The following is a 12,507-nucleotide window of genomic DNA, read 5'->3' on the forward strand; positions in this document are numbered from 1 at the left end:
GACATTTTATTATATTGTGATGCTATAGGGTCATCATTAGGATTATTTATCATTGTCATAAAAATCTGGTTAAAATAGATAATGCTGGTTAAAAGAGTTTTGCTAAATTTGTGCATTATAAGTTACTATATAAACAGGCAGTTTATATAGTCCTCACATTCTTTCTCTGTAGGGCACATGTGAATTACCGTATCATTTAACAGAAGAGGAAACTGAGGTCCAGGCTGGAGAAATGACTTGCTCTGAGTTAAATGGTTACCAGCAGATGAAGTTGTAGTAGAACTTAATCTGACTTTCATTCTAGTGTATGTGTTCTCTCTCTCTCTCTCTCTCTCTCTCTCTGTCTCTCCTCTCAATTGTGAAGTTATAGAGATAAAACATATGAGGGGTTTGCTAAATTTAGTATTTTTCTGTCTGGAAACGCAACAATGAGAAGGGATATGATCCAAGTATAAAACACTCCAAAGTGTATTTTCAAGGTGATAATGTCTTTCAGTAATCCTTGGAATTCACAAGGATAATCCTTAGGAAAGGAGGTATAATTTAATACATTACAACGTAAGTTTATGAAATTTGGTTCCTCAAGAGAAAGTTCAGGTTACAGTACGAATACGTTTAGAAAAGATTTATGGCTGTCAGTTTCAGAATGAGCTATTAAGGAAAATAAGCATTTTATTGTCGTTGCTTAGCCCCAACCTTGGAAGCTGATTTGGAGGAAGATAATCCTGCCATTGTCCAGCTGCCTTTAGTGGCAAATCAGAAACAGAACACAATTTGTGGTCTCTACATGGATCACTTCTGGTGATTATGTGCGTCCTCCTCCGTCCTCCCAACTCTGTGTTGCTGACTGTGTAACAGCTCTGATCGTGAGCTCACACCCATGTTGGGTACACAGGAGGTAACCATGAGATTAACACACGTGTCTGCATCCTCACAAAGGACACGAGGTCACAAGAGAGCGCAGGTTGTTGTTGGTGGTGGTGGTTGGGGGCAGACATTGCCCAGGAGAGAGGCAAGAGAAACACGGGCAGGGAACCTAGAAACAGGTCAGGCTCCTGGGGGGCCCAGAGTCCCAGCATGTGAACAGATGCCCTCTGATAGTTGGACAAAATATCCAGAGCAGCGAGAGCTCAGAAAGCCATTTTCATGTTGATCAACTCGACGACTGTCACCACACTGTGTCCGCTTTGATTGCTTGTGTATACAGGCACGTCCTACGTGATTGTTTACCTCCCGTGCTAGAGAAAGTGGAGTTGCATAACGTGCACATTTCACATAGCCAAAATCAACAATACTTGGCCTCCAACCACTTTTCCCCTTCCCTCCTCCACAACGGAAAAAGCCCTAGAGTGAGAAATAGCAGACATGAATGTTTTCTCTCTTTTTTTCCAGTTCCTGTGGGCCTGTCATAGTGTTACTATCTTGCTTACTTGGAATACTTCTGAAGTTTGAAAATTCACATACAAATTTGAGTTCTAAGATACACACACACACACACACACACACACACACACACACACACACACACACATACAGATCTTTATTTTGATGCAACGTGACCCCTAAATGTAAGCCAGCCACTTCCTTTGGTGTTCAACTAAAGAAAGAGCTGTTATCTCCTAGCACAAGAAGCAAAACCAGCAGCTGGGCTTGGCATATTGAGAAATGGTCAATTGGTCTTCCTAAGGACTTTTTAAGAGTAAGTGGGAGATACCTGATTTTCACCTGTGAGCATACTTTGGCACCTAATTCCCATATAAGGTGCGACACAACTGTCCCTGTTCTCGTCCTCACGATGACCTAATTGAGGTTGTGTAGAATGTCATAGATTATGAGAATGTTCATGAAGTTAAAGACAACTCTGTTCTTAAGAGAGTAAGCACAGGAAGAACACTACAGAGATTCTGAAGTTACACCAGATAATAGAAACCATCAGATTTTGATATTAAGTGTAAGAGAAGGTTAAAAATGGAAGTAATGCAGTCCAGTTTAGACTGAGGGGCCAAGACAATAGATACCACATTCCAGGGTGCGGTTCCAGACCTTCATGCAGGACTTGAAAGGAAGTTGTGAGAACCAGTTTTGCTACCTTTTGTGGATTAACCCTCTCTAGACTTAAAAAAGAGATTCATGAGGCCAAGAAAAAAGTTGGAGATTAGGGTACTGTGGGTCGTATCTGTCACCACCTCACTTGTAAAGGGGAAGGCTGAGAGATGCCCACCCCTCACTTCCAGTCTAGGGAAAGGGGCTACAAGGGACTGCTTACATGGTGTCCCCCACAGCTTCGGGGATATGGCCATTTGCGTCTGACGGCATCTGAGAATTATGGAGGTTGCCTGACTGAGGCTGGCTAGCTGCTGTGATGGAGGAGTGATAGAGAACTGCTGTATTGGAGCTGGAATTTCTCAGGGAAAAAAAATACACGATTGCTTCCCATGTAAATGATGTGGGCCACTGAAAAGAGTGAGCTGAAAAAAAGTTTCCCTTGGTTTTTCCCAGTTCCTGTCTAAGGGAGTTTGCTGGGCTGTGGAGAGGATCTTGGTAGAAAGATACTTAGACAGGTGTTGCTGGATGTCTAGGAGCCAAGGAAGTGACCAGCTAGAAAAAGATGCATTCCCTGTGTCTAGGGAACTGTAGGTGAGAGCTGCTGAGTGAGGACAGGGGAGGCAGAGAGGAAGGACCTTTAGGAAACCATGCAAAATCCTCAGAAGAGACAGGAGGCAGCTTTAAACACCTGTCAACACCAGAAAGTACAGAGCCCAGTTCAGAACAGTATTGGTCATGTAAGAACTTTCTGGCCACTCACCTTTCCTACATCCTCTGAACTGCAACTTTATAGGATTCATAAATGTGGTTGGGATTAGGGACGGAGGGGAGGGAGTGCCATGTGGAGAAAGAAAGGAGAAGATGGCCATGTCCCTATCTACCACTAAAGATACCCTGCTTATGGTAAGCCTCCGCTGGGGGAGAGAAATGAAGACTGAACTTTAAATTTTCATTTTAGACTAGACATATTCGTTGCTGAACTGAGACTGATTTCATGAACTAACTGGAGGGTTTGTCTTTGTGGAGGGATGAGAAAAGTTGTGAGATCTGCCCTCGTTTTTATCCAAATGAAAGCTAGCCCCACAACATGAGTTTGAACAGTGGGAGAAAAAAATCAAGCTGTTCTGTAATTACACCCCTATTCTTTCAGTATGACTTACACCAGCAAAAGAGGAACAGTGAAATGTCCATCCAAATGGACTAGTTATAATTCAGATAGTAAACACAGAAAATGGAAATGAATTTGATCAGTTTATCTCTTCCCAAAAGTAAAGGTGTTTACAAATATACTCAGAGAATAGGCGTTTACCTTCTTTGCTGCTTCAGCTAGCAGAAGGGTCTTCCCAGTACATGGTCCACCATATATAATAAGTGGGTTGATGTGCCCGGTTTTGCTTGGAAGAATGTATTTATGCACTATGTTTAGAGATTCACATTTGTACTCGTAGAAAGAGGCATACGTTTTACATAACGACGAATGCTGGAGGATTTCGTCATAGAGTGTATCAGTTTCAGTGTCAAAATTCTGTTGTACTGTTGCCTGTATTATATCAATCATGTCCTCATAAAATTGTTTCCCAAGTCCTTCTATGTAATGATTTTCTATTTCCTGGGAATAGCCTAGTTTCATGTCACAATGAGTAACAGATGTGTACACTCTCAGATTAGATGACGCAACAATCGTAGGAATAAATTCATCCCTGAGTTTTATCAGCTTCTCTTGGGCTTCTGGGTCCCGAACAATCCTAGGTTCTGTTCCTGTTATATCCATGTATTTTCCCATCTCTGGGATTTTCACAAAACGCTCAATGTTAGCAATTTTCCTAATGTAGCAGACGCACTTCTTTAGGAATGCTGGAGTTTGCTTTCCTAGAGCGAAGTCAAACTCATCCTCGATAGCTGAAAGAGAATAAGACAAGGAGCTTACTGCCTAGAACAAAGAAGCCACGGGGCATACTCCCAGCACTTCACTCTCAACTCATTCCTGGTAGATTATTTTGCTTATAGTGCGTAGCAGAGTCGTCTCTACAATAAACTCTTAATTTCCTATTTCTGTTTTCCTAGACAGCCTGGAACCTGGAATACTGGGTTTTAAATACAATTCTTTAATTTCTTCCCCAGTTGGAGGGAGAGGTTGAACATAAGCATAAGAGAGAAAGCATACCAAGTGTATAGCTGATTATTTTAAGTTCCTGCTTTAGCTTTCCTCTCAGACTTCAGGGGTTCTAAGAGTGAAGAGCAGGGACCAATTAGGGCCAGGAAAGAACAAGGAAGAGGCCAAAAGACACATCTACGTTACTCCTTTTTTGTCAGTCTCCCCTTTACATTGTAGCTTCACCATTTTGTTTGAGGTGCATTGTACCTCAGGTATATACGTCTAAATATAAATATAATAGCATGTTCAAAATATAATGTTCTTATTATTGATTGATCTGAATTATTTATGTCACTGTTAAATCCTATTATATCTATCAGCATAGGTAGAGAAAAATAACTTAGTATGTAACTTTATTCTAAGATAAACCATGTGTTAGCTTACAATACATACTCTTACATACAAGTAAATATACATCACAAGTCACTTGAGGCCCCATAAGAACATTTAAAATTATATCTGTAGTAATAAAAACACCACTTGTACATGATTTTAGGAAAGAAAAAGAAATGAAAGAATTAAACCAATGGAAATGAATTTTAAGGCAAGCAGTCTTTTAAAACTGGCTGTCCTCCCTTCTTTCTTTTCTCCCTCCCCTTTTGCTTTCCTTCATCCAGTTGGTCTTAACTGAGCACCTACTATGTGCCAGGCATGCTGCTAGGTGCTCAAGATACAAAGGTGAGAGAAAACAAACAATATTGAGAGAAAAGGCCATTGTACAGCTTACCGTCGAGTGGAGGATGGCAGATGTGAATCACAGAGTCCCACAAATACATGTATTTATTATGATTGCTTTTGGTGCCGTGAAGAAGAACATGGTGTGATGAGAACAAATTATGGGGGGGGGGGGTCTAATCCACTTGGAGAGGTCAGGGAAGGCCTTCCAAAGGAGGTGACTACTGAGCTGATCGGATGGAAGCATGGGTGAAGGGGTGGGGTTCTGAGCACATAAGGCTGAGCTGGCCATAGGCTGAAACCATTTTAATGTGCTGGCCACCATTCCAACATCAGTGCATACATATATTCTATTAAGTAACTATTTAGGTGGGAAGTTTTAAAAAAATGATGCCTTTTAGTAGGACTCTCGTGATGGTATTTTTTCAATAACAATATCAATTGATACAAATTTGTGACTCACATGAAAAAGATATATTTATAGCCACCTGTGTTGAGCGAGTTGTGCCATTTTCGTCAGTGTTGTTTTGCACAGGGTTTTAATCAGGCAAGTTGGGTAAGGAGCCCAGTTAAAGGAGCCTGTACAACAAATGTCTCGTCTTCTATTTATAGAAGAGTAAAAGCTTATAATGTAGACAACGGAAGATGCAAAAAATCTTGACATTATGGGATTCTGTGGAAAGCAGCTTTTAGCCTATATCTTTTCCAGGCATTTGTGCAAAATGCTAGGGGCATGCAAGGTTAGATGGGTGCTACATTCTGAGTATCACGAAGAGAAAGAAAGTGGCCAAACTATAGTACCTATAAATAATGGATGATAATCAGAGATACACAATATTACCTCTGACTCCCAGAGAACAAGTCAAGTGTAACCTAACTGACATTGTCATCACCTTTTTGGAAAGAGTATGTCAATGAGGGGTGTTGATAGTAAATGCAACATAGAAAGAGATACAGACAAACTAAGGTGGCAGAGCCCATCTAAGTTTGGCTCAAGGGGAAAAACAGAGGGTATACATGAGAGTGCCTGGCTGATGGTATAGACTTAATAAATATACCTGAATAAATGAATCATCTGAGACTAAGCCAACTTTATAGAGTTATTTTTATAAGCAAAGTGCATCCTTATTATTTTAGAGGACTTTTATGAATAATTTCTGATATTTACTTGTCTATAAATTTTACAAACTTTCTCCCTCCTTACAAGAATACTATATAGGATTTGTTTTCTGTCTTTGCATTTTTCTTAGTATCCTAAAATTTAACCAGTCACAGCACCTGATGAAGGATGCCCAGCCCTGGCAACTATCATTCATGAGACATTTATCTCTCTACTATCTCCAAGACCACTCATTTTTGATATTCACAGTAGTGTACCATTTTGAGGTCTAATTTATTTCTCTTCCTCTCCTGCCAGTTAAAAATGTAACTGGAGGTGTTGCAAAATGTTACACTCAAATATAAATAGTGTACCTTTCCAGAGTCTACTATTCATATTTTCAAGATTTCTGAAAATACTAAATATTCTACATTTTACCATTAAATACCATGGGTTTGAACTGAGTAGGTCCACTTATACATGGATGTTTTTTTTTGGAATACATGTAGTACTGTAAATGTATGTTCTTTTCCTTATGATTGTCAACATTATCTTTTCTCTAGCTTACTCTTACAAGAACACAGTATATAATACATAAAACACACAACATATATGTTAATTGAATAATTTATGTTACTGGTAAAGCTTCTAGTCAACAGTAAGCTATTAGCAGTTAAGTGATGGGGGAGTCAAGTATACGCGGATTTTCTACCCCTACGTTGTTCCAGGGTCCTCTGTAGATCCATTTTAAAGAGTTGGCACTTCTCCAGCAATTTTCACTGTACAGCATGGTCTTACAATGAGTTTGAAATGTAAAATAAATAAAATTGTTCTGAGCATGTATATCTTTAAGAGATGTAACCCCAAGCAGAAAACAGTTCACTGGTAGTAGTTCATACTACATAATATGAAATTATTTAATTTGGCTATCCACGTGGACAGAGTTCTTCAGCATGGAGAAAATTAGGAGAAAGCGTTTGCCAATGAAATAGATGAACAACTATTTGAACAAATAGTTGAGCTGTATGATTCTAAATGAGAGCATGCCTTCCTCAAAGTGGTGTCTCTTATATTAAGAACAGGAAAGCTATTGCTCTGGGCATTTTTTTCCCCTAACACAGAATGGTTTTTAAACAATATGGTTTTACCTTTGATAAAGATGAGGAACCAGAGCCTCAAAAACAGATCAAAAAGATCGCAAAGGAACAAGGATAGTTGTTAATCTGTATATTCTGAAGATAGTACTTTTTTGCTGCCAATTTTAGTATTTTCAGGATCACCTAAAATAAGACCTAATTTTGACACCTTCCAGAGAATGAATTTTTCAGAATTATTTATAATTTCTCTGAGCTGGAATACATGTATCCAGGGAGAATGGTATCGAGTACCTTTTAGGTTTTCACAAATGCTTTGCCAAGCGCCATTCACAAAACCAATCTGAAGATGCAAATATTATATTGCTTTTTCCGCAATAATTCTTTACTATCAACTTTCAAAATAAATGCTACATATCTGACTAATTTTACTCAGTAGTTTTTGTCCTCTGAAAACTGGCATATTCGTTCAGATCTGCAGTTTCCTGTGCGACTTCTAAAAATAAAGCTTCCTTTCTATGACTGAGAAAGGTGGGCAAATGCGTCTCTGCTTGATAGTTGGGGAGATTTTTATTTTAAGGTTAAATTACTCCTGCTATTCCCTTACTTCATAATCTTGGATAGCTTCTCCTCTTACCCAGAATAAAACATAAGATTCTTATTATGGCCTGTGCCCACTTCCAGGATCTGGCTACCTTTAACTTCTTCCTGTTCCTGGAGCTTGCTAAGCACATTCCTGTCTTAGGGATTTTGAACTTGGTGATCTCTCTGCCAGGAATTCTCTACCTTAGATACAGGACTGCTGGCTCTGATTCCGTCTGTCATGCAACTCAAAAGCCATCTCCTTCTTACCTGCTCCATCTAAATCTGGACTCCTGCACTCTTCATCAGCCCCTATCATCCTATTACTGTGTTTTGTTGTATTCAGAGCACTTATCCTGTCTGAAATAACCTTGTTCGTTTATTTGATTACTTGCCTATCATTTATTTTGCCTACTAACAAATAAGTTCTGGGAGAGCAGAGACCATGCCTTCTTATTCACTGTTGTATTCTTAGTGCTAGGCACATAGTATGCATTTAATAAATGTTTGCTGAGTGAGTGAGTGAATGAGTGAACGAACAAACAGTTCAACTGAGAAACACTGGCAGAGTTTGGTCTATTATATCCAGCCTTCTCTGACTTCTTTTAAAATCACATTTTCTGGAGAAATCCTCAAGTAAAATCTTATCTATGAGTGAAACAAAAGAACACTTGTCTCTCCAGGAGATAGAAACATTTAGAAAATTAAATTTCACCAGGCAGTAAATGAAATTAAATTTACAGGACCATCAAAGGGAAGCAGTGAAAACATCTATTATTTATCTGTTTCTCAGTGTACTGAGGATGTATAAAAATTACCTGAGAACAGGTATCTCTTAGCTTGGCTGTGTTTCATTTTTCCCTTTTCATGTAACAGTTTTACAGCAGCCTTAAATATCTTCTTAATCTCATCTGATATCTCTTGCCAGGTCTTCTCATTCTCAGCATTGGCAGAAGGCTGCATCTATGGAAATGTAAAAGTGAGATACGGTCTTAAAACCATCAAAGAAAAACCAACATTTAAGAGCAAAAGAACTATTATTATATGAAGGTTTACTATGTGCCAATGCTATGATGGGTTCTTAACAGACAGTATCTAATTTAACACCCCCACTAACCATAAAAGTTAGAAATCATTTCCATGTTATATGTGAACTTGCCCAAGTTATACAAGGGTGTGAATCCAAGCAGGATTTGTTTGTTGGGCTTTCTTATTATGCCATGTATTTTCCTCTTGCTTGGTACAAGTGTCATCACAAAATTCCTCTCCTCTGTATACTCTAAAGAGGAGAGAAAGTTAAACAGGAGGTGCTCATATATTATTATTTAATTGTCTTTAGTTGTTTCTTCATCATTTGTTTTTATGATCCTTTAGGAAATGAAATAGGAGGATTGCCTACCAAGAAAGTAACATTCATAGAGTCTTGAGGATAATTTGATTCATACATTCACTTATTTAATCATAGTTTATGCAGAAACATCATGTAAGGTTTAGAGAAAAATTTGAATTCCCCTAGAGGATCATAGAATCAAAGAAGGAGGAACAACTAAAGCCAATTAAATAGTAACATAGGAGCAAGTATTTCCAAGCCACCGTGTAAACCTGGTTTCTTGAGGTATCATGTTTAATGATAGATACATTTAGGTTTACTCCTGGAATATTTAAGTGGGGAATGGTTTGTGTTCACCTAGACATTCCTCTTCATAGAAGCAACATTCCTGCAGATAATTACTTTGAATAATACATGTGAAGGGGGAAAAAGAATCAAGGATTCTGACATGATTTCATATTGCATGTAGAAAATGGTTTATGTTAAATATCAGAATGGCAATTATACAAGGTCCTTCAAGGAAGACATGTCACTGATGCAGGGCCTTCCTCCTCTTGCAGCTGCCTGGGTGCTAAATGTATTAAGGATGTTTTCTTCAGAAAGGGATGGAATCTATGCCTTCTTTACAGTCTCTCCAAAAACTCCATGCAATGAATGGGCCCACCCATTTTCTCTTTCCCTTTCATGTAGTTTTAGGGGACACATAGTAGATATATTTGGGAACCAAGGTGGAGAAGAGACAGCAACGTTTCCACCGTACTCACGCATGAATCAACCGATGCAAGAATATAAATTAGCTATGTACGAAATGTTAAAGGAAAAGTATTGAATAAAAAAAATGAAAGATTATTAAAAATAAGCAGATTTAAAAAGACTACCTCACCAAACAAACAAACAGAAAACTTAAACAAACTAAAAATATAACTGTTGAACTTGAAAACTCAATGATGGAGAGAGTGGACACACGCTGAAGAAAAAACCTGGTGAACTGGAAAAGAGATCTAAAATAATCTTCTGGAAAGCAGCATAGAGAGATGAGGAAACTGTTAATGTGAAAGAGAAATAAGAAACATAGAAGATAGATGGAGATGATCCAACGTACGTCTAATTAAAGAGCAGAACAGAAAAAAACAGAGAAAATAGAGGAGAGACACTATTTAATGAGATGATGGCTGAGAATTTTCCAGAACTGATAGAATACATGAATTCACAAACATAAGAAGCATGCGTATATCAATCAGAATAAATAGATATATGGCAAAATGGGAAAAATAAGAATATTTTCAGATAAACAAACACTGGGAGAGTTTCTCTCTAGCAGACCTTCATAAGTGGAATTTCCAAAAGGTGTACTTCAGGAAGAAGGGAATGACCCAGAAGGAAAGTCTGAGGTGTTCAAAAGAAAGATGAGACACAAATTGGAAGGTTTCTTAGCTTTGAATTTTGTTGTTAAAAGGAAATTTAGGGCCCAAGGCAGAATAACTTTCTGTCTACTGTGCCTTTTCTGTGGAGAAAACCACTCCTGAATGACAAACCGTTTAAAGTAATGGACAGACACTTACTGTATTTTTATTGCCTTTCAGCATTTCTGATTTGGGTCTGAGGTAATAAGCTGCTGGCACCGAGTTCTCATCTCGACAGTACCATTCTTCCAGTAACTTGGTCTCCAGCTTTGCCTCTATTGCAGCGTCCAAAATCATTTCAAACTCTGAGGCTTCCACTTCTCCAGGGATTCGGATGTTCCCATATTTTTCACCTAGTAGTCCCTGTGTACCAACAAGAAAGTTCATTTTAGTATTCAACATCATGTGGTCCCTCAATAAATATGAACAAATAGATTATAAGATACACTGTTCCATCAGTTTTCTCTTCTAATTACAGTGGATTCTTCTTTCCCATGGATTATTTCATAACTAAAATTATATTGTAGTTATAACAAATTCTTCACATACTGAGCGAGATTGGATATCATGGATAAATTCAAAATAGAATTTTGTCATAGATTTATGTTCCTTAAGTTTACATAATACAACAGAAGTTGTTCTACTCATGAGATCTTTTGTTTGTTCATGACAAAGAAAAATGACATGCTGGATCCTATGAAATATCAAACACGTGAACGCTCAAACAAAAGAATTGCTTTGTAAGGAGTTAATAGTATGATTTTTAAGCCCCAGATTTAACAGCTACAAATGAAAGAAGTATGAAATCATTGAATGCAATGTTACTATCAACCCCACTGGTACTGAAAACAATTCAAAATATTAAAAAGATATCATATTCTCCCTATTAAATTGGCAGAAACTTGGGGAGGCAATGTTATGTGGAGGTGTGAGAAAATACCCACATAGTGCTGTTGGGTCTATCAATTGATCCAATGTTTCTTTGAAGGGTATTCTGGCAGTTGTATTAAAAGCCTTAAAAATCTCTATAAATTTTGACTTAGCAATTTTTCTTCTGGGAATTTGACTTTAGAAAACAATTAAAGGTGTACACAAAGATTTGCCAGACTATTTATGCTGAACCTATGTTAACAGTAGAAAATGTTAAAGTAAAGGGCTGGAGTAATAACCTAAGTAAGTGCCAACAAAGGTGAACACTGAAAAACAGAGGGTGCCAAAAAAATGTATACGCATTTTAAGAAAGAAAAACTGTATTAAAATTGTAATAATATATACCGATAACAAAATATGAATACAAGTCATGTTTGGCTTCTGCAATTACACGAGGTGCTCAAAGTGGTTACCAGCAGTGTCCAGATACTTCTGATTATAGCAAACTACTGCTTGAGCAACACTGACCAAAGTGTCCACTTGTATACATTTTTTTTGGCACCCCTGGTAGTTTTGGTATCTTTCTTCAGATGTACCAAATTATGTTCTAGAACTGTATTGACAGGAAAAGATGTTTATAGTATACTATTAATAGAAAAGATAAAACACAAAACAGTATCTATGATTCCAATGTATCAGATATAAATTCTCCTATATACATGAGAATATTGTTTATGTACATACATAAACATACACATACACATAAAATAGGTTATATAAGAATACACAGCAAGGTGATCAATGGCTATCTTTGAGCGGGTTGTTTTAAACTTACTTAGGCTGTTTTATGAATTTATTGCTTTTTATTAGTAACACGTAGTTTTTTTGGGCAACACATATGTATTGTTTTGTAGTGAGTAAAACACCAGATATTTAAAAAATTTAAACCTAGTGATGCTGTCTATACCTCTTTGTGGAGCAACACTTTGAATTCCTCTAAATGTTTACATAAGCTCGTGATTCTCAAAATGTGGTCCTTGGACTAGCAGCATGGCAACATCTGGGAACTTGTTAGGCATGCAAATTCTCAGGCCTCACCCCAGACCCATTGAACAGAAACTCTGGAGACAGGGCCCAGCGATCTGTTTCAGCAAGCCCTCCCGATGCCTGAACCACTGGATTAAATTCATAAAAATATTAGCTTAATAGCACCCCGTATTTCAATTTATCTTCAATGACTAATGTGATGGGAA

At 37.8% G+C, this 12,507-nt stretch overlaps 1 protein-coding gene across 2 annotated transcripts in view; it reads right to left on the bottom strand.

Annotated features, from left to right (window-relative positions):
- The window catches only part of NWD2 (NACHT and WD repeat domain containing 2), a 165,138-nt gene that overhangs the window by 6,974 nt on the left and 145,657 nt on the right, over nucleotides 1-12,507 (bottom strand). For both annotated transcript variants that reach the window (XM_081047818.1, XM_081047819.1), the window contains 3 exons: nucleotides 10,544-10,747; nucleotides 8,470-8,614; nucleotides 3,356-3,945 (listed from right to left, as the gene is read on the bottom strand). In XM_081047818.1, coding sequence (XP_080903944.1) covers nucleotides 3,356-3,945; nucleotides 8,470-8,614; nucleotides 10,544-10,747 — 939 coding nt within the window. The remainder of the gene's footprint in view (nucleotides 1-3,355; nucleotides 3,946-8,469; nucleotides 8,615-10,543; nucleotides 10,748-12,507) is intronic.

The sequence above is a fragment of the Rhinolophus hipposideros genome (genome assembly GCF_964194185.1).
Source record: "Rhinolophus hipposideros genome assembly, chromosome: 1".
NCBI classification, from domain to species: Eukaryota; Metazoa; Chordata; class Mammalia; order Chiroptera; family Rhinolophidae; genus Rhinolophus; species Rhinolophus hipposideros.